This window comes from Perognathus longimembris, chromosome 7 (assembly GCF_023159225.1).
Source record: "Perognathus longimembris pacificus isolate PPM17 chromosome 7, ASM2315922v1, whole genome shotgun sequence".
In the NCBI taxonomy this organism is placed as follows: domain Eukaryota; kingdom Metazoa; phylum Chordata; class Mammalia; order Rodentia; family Heteromyidae; genus Perognathus; species Perognathus longimembris.
Window position 1 is genome coordinate 44,244,990 of NC_063167.1, and position 12,597 is coordinate 44,257,586.

General features: G+C 40.8%; 1 protein-coding gene across 1 annotated transcript in view; it reads left to right on the forward strand.

Moving 5' to 3' along the window:
- Positions 1–12,597, forward strand: part of Ror1 (receptor tyrosine kinase like orphan receptor 1) — a 345,026-nt gene that overhangs the window by 229,353 nt on the left and 103,076 nt on the right. Inside the window, exons 3-4 of the mRNA XM_048351478.1 lie at positions 4,991–5,278; positions 5,996–6,026. Of these exons, the coding sequence (XP_048207435.1) occupies positions 4,991–5,278; positions 5,996–6,026 (319 nt within the window). The remainder of the gene's footprint in view (positions 1–4,990; positions 5,279–5,995; positions 6,027–12,597) is intronic.

Consider the following 12,597-nt stretch of genomic DNA (forward strand, 5'->3'; position numbering starts at 1 on the left):
TCCAAGTAGTTAGGATTCTAGGCATGAGCCATCAGCATCTGGCTGGTTGTTATCTTTATTTTTAAAACAAACACTTTAAAATTTTCCCTTGGAGTAGGAGACACACACACACACACACACACACACACACACACACATACACACACATACATGCAGGGGGAGGGGAGAGAGAGAGAGAGAGAGATCCTGAGACCAAAAAATTGGAGAACTTCTATCCTATACCTATACTCTAGAGCCAAAATAATTTATCTCACTTTGACTTTTTGTCTGTGTGATCGTATACAATATTCTTGCTATTTCTGTGCCTTAAGTTTCACCAATGTAAAATGTTCATGACACTTGCTGTGATAATAAGTACCACTTAAGTGTTAGATTTATCACCATCATTATGTCATCATCATTGCCATTACTATCATCACTATACTGCCACTGGGAAAAATAGAGCTAGAGCTGGAGTCATTAGTACTGGGGTGTTTTTCTCTCAAACCAGATTCTGCCCTCATTTTCCACAGTCACCAGTCTGCCATCCTGTTTGTAGTGCAGGGGAAAAAAGGATGAAATATCCCACAGCCCAAGCAGACATTGTTAGAGGTACTAAGTCATTTCACTGGAAAAAAAAAAAGTACTAACAGCCAGTCAAATGTAGAGGCCCAATGGTTCTGTCTGGTATTCAAGTTTGGTAGGCCCTTGCTATCCAGTGGTTCTATCGCTGCCCATAAAAAAACAAACTTTGCAATAATGGAACCCCCAAAGTCTAGGTGATAATAGATAATGAATGCAAAGTCCATAGTAGCAAAGGAACTGCCTTTTCCACATAGCAGAAGTGAACTGAGTCTTACTTCAGTACCAGGCCTTCTACAGATGAAATTGGAATGGAAAGGTATTCTCTGAACAAAGCAGCTGTTCAGAACTTGCAATGGTTTTGCCATGCTTTGAGTGGACACACCAGAGGTGAATCCTTTACTGTGGCCCATAAGAGAACCACAGAAGGTTCCTATTAGTTCTGGGAAGAGAATGGACCCCAGCCAAGGGCTGTTAACAATAGAAAAGATGGAGACACAGACATACATCTTATTTTATCTGGTCACAGAAAGCCTTTTTGTCACTGAGGCACAATGCACTTCTGGTCTTGGCCAAATTGAGGAATAGAATATTTGCAAGCTCTGTGTACTTGGTGAGCAACTAGAGATGGCACCAAATTCACATCTTCTTTGTCACAGCAAACTTAAACCCTTATCCCCTGCTATGGCAAGACTCCTTTGTTCTGTAAACACAAAGATCTGTTTACATTTCTTTTGTTAAAAACAAACCATCTTCTAATGTAGACTTCTGTAGAGCTGCTCAGTCAAGATGCCACCAATGGCAATAACACAAGCTAGAACCATGGGGAACACTTAGACCCATTCACCACAGTCCAGGGAAGTGCCCAGGAGTACACAGGTGGTGGGAAGGAATTCCATCTGCCCCACTCTCTGTGGGCTCTTACAGCTGAAGAATCTGACAGAATGGCAAGAGATGTTTGGGAGCCAGAGAAAGATGGATTGGACATCATGCAACCTAAAGCCTTGGGCAAGTCACTTAACCACTCTTGAGTCTAGGTGGAACAATGATAGCCACTCTTTTCTTGCAGGATTAGATAAATACAAACATAAAGCCCTGGCATGTGATTTAAACTTCAAAATAGTTTGTTATTGCTCCTGTTTGGGCTGGCTGCCTCAGTTGGACTTTGTGGAGTCTTTGGCTCAGCCTGAGGACTGAACACCCTGCATTCTGATGGGAGCTCTAAGCAATCTATGTTTTGACCCTGGGGCACATTGGCCAAACTCTAAGTCATGATGTTTCTCATCTGCAGCTGAGAACCACATTAATTTGTTTACCTTTTTTAGGGAATAACAGGAAAGGGAAGTCATGATAACAAAGCATGATATAGAAATAACTTAAAAATTCATAGGAAGAATTCATAGGTTTTTGTTGTTGTTGTTATTGTTGGTATGTTTTTGATTCAGAGCTTGGCCTCAGACTTACAGTCCTTCACCCCTCAGCCTCTCCAGTAATCGGATTACATGAATACTTTTCAGTACTTACAGTTCAGCAAACCATGGTGTCGCCAATTTAATTTTAATCTTCCTGTAATAGAACTCTACATAGTATTCTGCTTTTTCAATTGGTTAAGCTGAGTTACAGGGAGAAGCTAAGGAACTTACCCAAGGTCACACAGAAAGGAAGGCAGAAGTCCCCAGATTCAAACCCTGTGAACCAAATTCCAGAACCTAGCCAATGTCATGCTAATCACTATGCTTATTTGGGCATTGTGTTTCACTTTTCTTACTGTTTTGTCTATACAAGCTATGTAGTAATCTATTCTCAAGATATAAGATGGGGGGGCTGGGAATGTGGCCTAGTGGTAGAGCATTTGCCTCGTATACATGAAGCCCTGGATTCGATTCCTCAGGACCACATGTACAGAAAAAGCCAGAAGTGGCACTGTGGGTCAAGTGGCAGAGTGAGCAAAAAAAAAGCCAGGGTCAGTGCTCACCCAATTTTCTAGGTATTTGTTCAAACATTTTAGGAACGCACGTGCTTATATCCATGTGCAAACATCTTTACGTATTGAGGATAGATAAATAATAGAGACAGACAAATAGGCTGATAAGTATGTAGATAGACAGACAGATAATAGAAATGTGTCCAAAGAGAGAAATTAGACTATAAGTCTAAGTCAAGACATTAGTAAAATTACTTCTGGACCCATGCTTCTTCTGAAGAGATCATTTTTCCATTGGCTCATTGATGTGATGAATGGTATCATTAGCATGACACTATGAGTGATAGTCATCTTTCATCTCTTCCACAGCATACACAGGATAAACGCGAGCTACACATGTCAAGATACTCTTGGGGGGCTGCTAAAACTTTAACAGTACCTCTCCCCAAAGTTGTGTGTGTGTGTGTGTGTGTGTGTGTGTGTGTGTAAAATTAAAGCAAATAATGAATCACTTATTTATGAACCCATTTTATAGGCATTTGGGTAGTTAAGTTACCCAGTTAAATAGCTCCCCCCAAAAAAGTTATTTCCCAGTAAGAATAGATTAAACTCAACACATTCACCATTTTCAGTGTTGACCACATTGTAGTCTCTTTCTACAGAGAGCTGTTTAAATAAAAAAATTCAGCTCCTTAGTTGCTCTACTTGTATTTCATGAGCTCGGTAATTCACATGTCATTAGTGGCTATCCATCAGTGTAGATGATAATATGCATTATCATTGTATAATGTGTATCTATCATTGCAGGAAGTTCTAGCCACACTGTTGCTGGGCCATATTATGCACTGAGATGCAGTTATGCCTCAGACCTTTCCAGGCCTGTCTGTAGGTCATGCAGACCTGCAATAAAATGCTGCTTAACAAGCTGTCTTATGTTTGGGGCTCAGGAAGGGCAGAAAGCAGCAGGAAGGCCTGACTGGATGTACCAAGGATGAATGACCACGAGGTGAAACAAAAACATAGCCTCCTGGCTAGGTGCCAGTGACTCATGCCTATAATCCTAGCTATTCAGGAGACTGAGATCTGAGGATCCTGGTTCAAGGCCAGCCTGGGCAGAAAAATCTGTAAGACTCATCTCTAACAAACCACCAGAAAAATAGAAATGGCGCTGTGGCTCAGAGTAGTAGAGTGCTAGCCTTGAGCCAAAAAGCTCAGGGACAGCTCCCAGGACCTGAGTTCAAACCCTATAACAAAAGGAAAAAAAAAAAAAAAAAAAAAAAAAGGCCTTCCTGTACCTGTGCCTGAATAGCAGATAGAGATTTGTTAAGTAAATTAAGTTTAATTTTAGAAAATATGCTGAGCATGGTGGTGATAAATGCCTGAATTTCCAGCTAAAATATAGTTTATTATTTAAAAAAATTAATGCAACAAATTGCAAAAGAAGCCAAATATAAAACTTAATTGCACTATGATTCCCTTTACAAGAGATTCTGGGATAGGCAAAATTAATCTAGGATGATAGAAATCAGAACAGTCATGGCCTGGGGGAGGGGTGGAAGGGAGTATTTGAGAGCAAAGGATTTGACTACAAAGGATTCAAGAGTAGTTTCTGGGACATTGATGTTCTATCCAGATAGGAGCTTTGGTTATGTGGGTATCTGCATTTGTCAATACTTGTGGAACTATTTGAGATCTGTATGTTTGACGGAATTTAATCATGGTGTCTTAGTTTAAAATTGTATTTTGAATTGAGTTGATAGAGACAGAAACAAACACAAGGACAGAGAGACGGACAGATAAAAAGAATTCCCCATGTTAACATAGCTGACATAATGATATTATAGAAACTCCCAAATGCTTTACCCCTTTGTCTGATCAATTTGGCACTCTTCCCAATGGATTTGTGCCATGTGAACATAAATGCTGTGCTGTGGTTTCCTTCCTTCCTTCCTTCCTTCCTTCCTTCCTTCCTTCCTTCCTTCCTTCCTTCCTTCCTTCCTTCCTTCCTTCCTTCCTTCCTTCTCTCCCTCCTTCCCTCCCTCCCTCCCTCCCTCCTTCCCTCCCTCCCTTCCTCCCTTCCTATCAAAACAACAAACTGGTATTGTTGTGGGGTGGAAATACTTGAATTTTACCTCATCACACATTTCTTCACTGTATTGTAATTTGTAACAAATAATGTGTATTATCTACATTATCTGAAGCACAAAAATTCATTTTGCCTTGGCTTAGAAAGTACATTTATCCATGGACACCATGCAGTTAGGTTTCCTACTCTGACTAATAGCAAGTGTCACTCTAAAGAGTGGCTCTGAGTGGGTGGATTAGTAATCAGGAGGTCTTAGTGATTGACTACTGTCACTTCCGACTTTGTGTATATCCTTTGTCTGTTGTTCCTTTTCCATCTCCCTGTGGCTCCTGAGAGGCTCTGGAGTGCGTTTACACATTTTAGGGGGTACTATATCACTGTCTGCCCCTCTCACCTGCCTCCTTTTCTCTGTGCTACAGATTCTTACTTGACTCTTGATGAACCAATGAATAACATTACCACATCCCTGGGGCAGACAGCAGAACTGCACTGCAAAGTCTCTGGAAATCCACCTCCCACCATCCGTTGGTTCAAAAATGATGCACCTGTGGTCCAAGAGCCCCGGAGAATCTCCTTCCGGGCAACCAACTATGGCTCTCGACTCCGGATTAGAAATCTAGATACCACAGACACTGGCTACTTCCAGTGCGTGGCAACAAACGGCAAGAAGGTGGTTTCGACTACTGGAGTCTTGTTTGTCAAGTTCGGTAAGCAGTTCCCTGCTAAAGGGTGGCTTTTGGTCCTCAGCTCCATGGAGCAGGACCAGCAAAATTCATGGGCGCAAAGAGGGAGGAAATGAGTGCTTCCTGAAAGTGTTAGTAGATGCCCACAACCCATTAATGAGTCTTATACCCATTTCACAAAGAAGTAATCAAAGACATAATGGTTACTCGCAATGTTCAAGGTTACCCAGCTAGAGGACAGTGAACAGGCATGGAGTCCAGTACTGTCTAACCCTACCCCCGACCATTCTATACCATCATACCCTTGAGCTCTTCCCAGTGAGGATGTACCCCCAGCCCAGAGGACATGGGAACACACACAGCAAGCATGTCCCTCTTCTGTCCAGCTGCTCTCAGACTGGAAGCCCCTGCTAGCTGTTCCAGTGGACACTCTGGTGCAATCACTTAGCTTCTTTCTGGAAACTTCTTGCAGTGTCAGAGGACCTACTGTGTTGACTTACATTCTAGTACTTAGCGTTTTTACAGCCTGAAATGTGGGATACAGATATGGCTCATGGATATGCTTTTGGTAACTGAGATGTTTGGGAGAAAAAAAATGGGAGCAAAACTATAAATTCCAGAAACATAAATAGCACCACTGAGTGGGTGGGAACTTTAATTTGTAATGGGTTGGTTGTATTCACACTTACCCTCCAGTTACCTGGACTGACCCTTTCTTTTGTTTCTCTTGCATTTCCTCAGGTCCCCCTCCCACCGCAAGTCCAGGATCCTCGTAAGTACTTTCCATCATTTTTCTAGTCATTTCTAAGCAATTTGCCATATGGTTCTGGGCATGGCCATGTTCTCTTCTGCTTGGGCCAAAGCACTGCTTCCAAATAGCATTTCAGGTGTGATTGCTGTGGTGTGAAGTTTCCCTGGAGGCCAATATTGTCACCAACTGCAAGCATGGTAATCTTGAATCTGAATGATCAGGCCAAAATCTTCTTACACCTATTATTTCTAAATGAAGAGAACATTTCAGAGAAACAATGGATTTGGTAAAATTAAACAAAAAATGATACACTGCTGATTTAGGAATTTCTTTTCCCAGTTAAAAGGGTATGTTTCATAGTGTACCAACATTTCTGTTGCTTTAAATTCTTGAGTAGGGTAACAGTTCAGTGATCATTTTTTTTTGTTGGTGGTGTTTTGTTTTTTTTTGTTTTTTTAATTCCCTTAAAAGAACTCAGAGACAGAGTTTTAAAACTCACACAGGAGAAGGAAAGACCCAGATATGGATTGAGTTACACAGAAGTTGATTCAGGCTGAGTCCCTTGTTAATGGAATCTAAAGATTGAGTTTCTTAAAGTGATATTATTGTTGATGTGTTTATTTATTCTGGCTTAGGGATTCTTGTCTTTCATTCTAGAACTTTTTACCTAGAGGCAGTTTTTTCTTAATGTATGTTTTTATTTGGGGGAAGAAAACAATGTATTTAAACTCTTACTATAATATTTTGTAGGCTTCTGCAATAGAATTCACTGGGTTTACCAGGAGAGCATTGGTATGTCTGGCCTAGGCCACACCCAGGGCAAATGTAACAGCCATTTAATCTTGCTCTAATCCCCTCTATGCTACTTAATTACAGTGTGGGGTATTTTAATACATTGATGTGTGCCTTGAGGCCCAGTGGCCCACAATCCCATTAATAAAATAGGTAATAGGGAGAAATAAACATTGGCCTTACCCCACACTGTTCTGCTATTTCATCAGTCAGTTCAAGGCAATTATAAATAAGTCTTTAAAATTACCAAGTGCTAATTGCATTCTGCTTGCCTAGGTAGAAACTGTTGTTTGGTCTTAGAATAGGTGGGAAAAGGTCTTAGAAAAAGTGTTAGTATTAGTCAAATTTGCATTTCTTGAATTAACTTTTAATGGTTTTTAATTGGTTGGTTATATGTGGAATCTTTTTGAAGTCCTATTTAAACAAAGCTTAAAACTTGTGTTACTTTCTGCAGAAATGTACCCTGATACCTTATTTGTTCTTATGTCTCAAATGTTACTGATTATCTATGCCATGTGTTGGTTATGTTGGCCCACTAATCTGCCTTTACTATTCACCCTGAGCTATTAATATTTTATTTATTTATTTATTTATTTATTTATTGGCCAGTCCTGGGCCTTGGACTCAGGGCCTGAGCACTGTCCCTGGCTTCTTTTTGCTCAAGGCTAGCACTCTGCCACTTGAGCCACAGTGCCCCTTCTGGCCATTTTCTGTATATGTGGTGCTGGGGAATTGAACCCAGGGCCTCATGTATACGAGGCAAGCACTCTTGCCACTAGGCCATATCCCCAGCCCCATATTTTACCTGTTATATTTGCATCATAGTTACTTTTTTATAATCCAGATTATTTTAAAACATTTTTAAGTCCTCATTTCTGGAAGTGTTTGTTATTTCTTTCCTTCCATGTTTCTGATGAATCCAGTCTAGCTGGCATGGGTTTTCTTTCATTTATACAAAGATAATCCAGCAGTTTTATGAACTGATATCCTTAGACATCCAGGGTATGAGGCCCTCAAAACACCTAAACACACTAAATGTATTTGTTGGTGTCAGATACCTCTGTTTCCATGTTTTCTCTGCTTGTATCTATTCCGTTATTCAGGAATAGCATGAAATCTATTGTCGCTATATTTGCTTGGAGGGACCTAAGCTAGAATGCAATCCAAATTGGAAATTCCACAGGGCCTTTTGCAGTTCAGCCTCCATCTTTTCAGCATTGCTATTTGGCCTTTTTGATACTTTTTGTTTCCTTCCCTTAGGAAGTCGTCATGTAGAATCAGGCGCTGGTGCCTCACACATGTAATCCTAGCTATTGGGGAGGCTGACATCAGAGGATTGTGGTTCAAAGCCAGCAGGGGCAGGAAAGCCCATGTGACTCTTACCTCCAATTAACCAACAGAAAACCAGAGTGATGCTGTAGCTCAAAGTGGTAGAATACTAACTAGCCTTGAGCAAAAGAGCTCAGGGATTAGTGTCCAGTCCCGAGTTCAAGCCCTACAACCGACAGAAAATAAAAGTCATCATGTACCCACTCTCAACTGCCACTACTTCCCCTGTCTGTAAGACTCTTAGGACTGACTCTCAAATAGAATGCTGGTTCCTATCCTGGTTCACACAGCCCCTGCCCCATCCCCAATGGAGCTGCCAAACCTCCACACAACAAGGCTCACCAAAGCTAACTAAATGAGTCTTCACTCCCTCACCCCCTACCAACAAACATCACACATGGAGGATCCCTTTGAAAGTCTTTGTTAAATTGTAACCCTTTCCAAACTAGGAGTGAAGTGCAGTCATAAATCACCAGAACACAGTCGGAACATCCCAATAAGGGACCCTAATATTCAGAACACTAAAACAATGTAGAGCCTCCAGCACATAGAACCTAGTGGCCCTGGAGAGCTCTCATTACTCTTTTTAAGGAACCACATCAGATGTTCGTATGAAGCTTTCAGGATGGTGTTCTGGTTTAGAGAAGGAGCGAGTCTTGAGACTTGGTATTGGCTTCTGTTCATAGCTTCAGGCTGTATTTCTGCTGTCATTGCTAGGTCCTGGCCCACCCCTGACAGCTAAGGGGCCCAGGGCATAAGTACAAGTGGAGGCCCACATACCTTGTGTCTAAATATTTGAAAGTTATAAATCACACTGGTAAAACTAGTAAATGAAATATGTTCCCTCCTCCCACTCTGACAAGTACACCTTCATAACGACAACATTTAAAAAAAAATATGTGAAGTTAGGTTTTTTTCCATGACAAAAAGCCTAGAGCTATCAAAAATGAGTACCTTAATCATTATTTTGCATGTCTGGGTGTTCTATTCATGGGCCAGAAATACTACATGTAATTTATAGATTGTTATATATGACTTTCATAGAAAAATTTTGTCTACGAGTGTACTGTGTGTGTTGTTCTTAGACAAGATTTTTTTTTTTACCTAGTATGTGTTCAAGTAGATACCAAATAGACACACTGTCTTGAGGCATTTTAATTCTAACCTTTTTTTTTCCCTTCCTTGTGTATATATATATGTATGTATATATTGTGTGTGTGTGTGTGTGTGTGTGTCGAAGCACCGAGAAGATATTAGTGTCAGTTTCGTTTGGTTTTTTTAAGTAAACAGATTGGAGTAAGTTTTTAGTTTTGGTTTTGACCTTTACTAATTCTGACTAAACAATGGATAGAACTCAGTAGGGTTCTTACCACCAACATGAACCTCCCTTCCCTACCAGTACATCCCAATATTGAAGATGAATGCCCGTCTTTGCGTAAAAGTATCGACACCTTATGAATTTGCATTTACGTTATAGTCAATGTAATAATTTGTTCACACTGCATCATCCCATGTGCATATTGTATAACATTGGAAAACATTATGAAAGCACTAGGCATTAGGAACTTTTCCCCTCCAGCGTACTCTTAAAGGGCTACTCTACTAGTAATAGTACATGTATGATTAATACATCATCATGTAGAGCATCATTATAATATAAAATGTTTTTTTAATAGTACAGGGGATTGAACTTGGAGCTTCATGCTTGTTAGGCAGCTGCTCTGCCATTTCATTTACACCTGTAGCCCCTTCTTATACTGGTTATTTTTGAGGTAGAGTCTTGCTTTATTCTCTGGTACAGCCTGGGCAGAGATCCTCCTACTTGTGCATGCTTTTCCATGTGACTGGGGATGACATATGTGTGAAACGATATGTAGCCATTGTAGTTCCTTAAAGCTAGGGTAATAGGTATGTATCACTGGGCCATAGCCACTAGTTGAAATGGAGTTTCATGAACCTCTTGTAGCCTGGGCTGGCCTTCTCCAGTCTCTGACTCATAAATAGCTGGGATTTTACGCTTGAATGACGGCATCTTCCCAGATCAATTGCCTTAACTAATTGTTTTCTAAAGCTGCTATGGCCAAATTCCACAAATGAGTTTTTACTTTTAATAATCATATTGAGACTATTACTTTTCCTAGTGAGAGCGCCAGTCCAATTTAAAAAAAAGCAAGTTTTGTGAATAGGGCTTTTCCTGAGTACCACTAGGCAGGACAAACCATGCCATCTTTCTGGTGATAGGGCTTTTTATGGTTTTCTAAACTCACTGTGCCTCCTTCGGTCACTGCTGATTCTCAAGGCCACACAGATTCTCCACCAAGGGAGAAGGAATAAGAAAGGTAAAGTGCCACAAATCTCTTTTCTTAACTAACTCCAGCTGCTTTTCTTTGTACTCTCTCACTTGTCTTATACCATACAAAAAAATCCCAGGGGGAAAGCTTCATATTTATAATTAACAAAGAATGGATTCTAGTATTATTTGTTTATTTTCTTTCAACCTCTGAGGTCTCCTGCAGATCAATTTGCATTCTTTAACATATCTGTCCCATGAGGATATTGAAAAGATTAGATTAAGCAATTAGATGCATATATTGTAGGTTGCACTGTACCTGGTGGGTTGACTTTGCCATCATCATCGTCTTCATCATCATCATCGATGTTGAACAAAGAAACTTTGCTTTCTTTCTAGACCAAGGCCTTCTGCTAGACAGTATTTCCTGCTGTGAACCCCAATCTGAGAACTTGAAACCTTCCTTTCCTTTTCTCTCATTGGCCTTTAGCTAATCCTTTTCAACAGAAAAAGTGACTAGGTCTTGCTGACTTCTTTCCCTCTTTTATCTGTTTCCAAGACTTACCTACAGTTTTAAAAAAGTGTAGCTGGGTGCTGACCCAATCCAGGAAGTGATAATATAACTTTCAACTCAAGATAAACTCAAGGATAACTTTCAACACAGCTGCTCAGGCAGTTCTGGGATGAGGCGTCATGTAGAGAGGGGACCAGGAAGTCACTCGGCAGCTGGGCCAGGCCACAGAGGGCCACTACTCCAATGAAGCAGCAAACCTCAATGTCTTCATCAACCCTCCCTGAACTTAGCACTCAGCAGTGCTGCAACAGATGGCGGGAATGTGAAGAGATTAGATAGGAAGGGTTTCTCAATCCCAGGGGGAGAGATCCAAGAGTGAAGAAGGTTGGGAAGCCAAGCTCTTATGCCCTAATCCACCCCATCACTCAACAGTCCCTGCTAGACAAGCAGGGAGTGGAAAGCTTCCAGTTTAAACAGTACTTGTGAATATTGGCAGGACATCTCTTTGTAAGCAGGATGCATCATGAAGAAAAGAGAGAGAGCAAGCCCTTGTTTTCTAGCAGCACACTTTCTGAAAGCTTGCCCACTGAACCATGAGCTACTCTGTCTATGAGTTAGTTCACAAGAGTCATTCCACACTTAGCATAGTCCATCATACATAGTAGATGCTCAACAGATGTGGGCTAAGTTGTGTGGTGACAGTCTGTGTCCTGAAAGCTTTTCTCCACATTTAACCAAGTTGTATTCATTTGTTCAACATATTTTTAATGAAGCTTTTTTTTTCTATGAGTCCAGACTCAGATTATGCTGTTGGTTTTTATTTTTTGTTGGTCATGAGGATGAAACTCAAGGCCTGAGTGCTGTCCCTGAATTTTTGTGCTCAAGGTTAGTACTCTACCACTTTGAATCATACCTCCACTTTTGGTTTTCAGGTGGTTAATTGACGTAAGAGTCTTACAGACTTTCTTGCTTGGATTGGCTTAGAATCATGATCCTTAGATCCCAGCCTCCTGCTTAAGCTGTTTTTAAGACATAGAAGTGACTGGTGGACAGCAGAATCAATCTAAAAGAAGTTATTTAATATGACTTACACTTCCTCTTCCTGTGATTTTGAGTTTCAGCATACACTTTTATTGTAGGGTGCAGAACAAGTGATGCTTAAGAAATGGAGATGATCTGCATCTCTTTCCTGGCCCTAGGTAAACAGAAAGCTACAGAGAAAAGTCAGTATGGCTTGAAGCAGTACCTCTCTGATTGTAACATGCATATAAATCATCCAGAGACTTTGTTCAATACAGAGACTCACCCAAGTCTGGGTGGGCCCAGACACTGCATTTTTGATAACTTATTAGAGTTGGTGCTGCTACTCTACTTACTTTGAGAAGGTAGGGTTTAGAGAGAAGATACCTGTCTGGCTTCTGTTCCTTTCTGTGTCATCCCCTAGATGTGACCACCCCTGTGACCACCCAGAAAATTGCTTGCCTTCTCTGAACCTCAAGTTTAATTTTGAAAATAAGAAACTCATGCTCAATGCCTTTTAAGATTTCTTCTTTTTTTTTTTTTTTTTTTTTGCCAGTCCTGGGGCTTGGACTCAGGGCCTGAGCACTGTCCCTAGCTTCTTTTCTTGCTCAAGGCTAGCACTCTGCCACTTGAGCCACAGCACCACT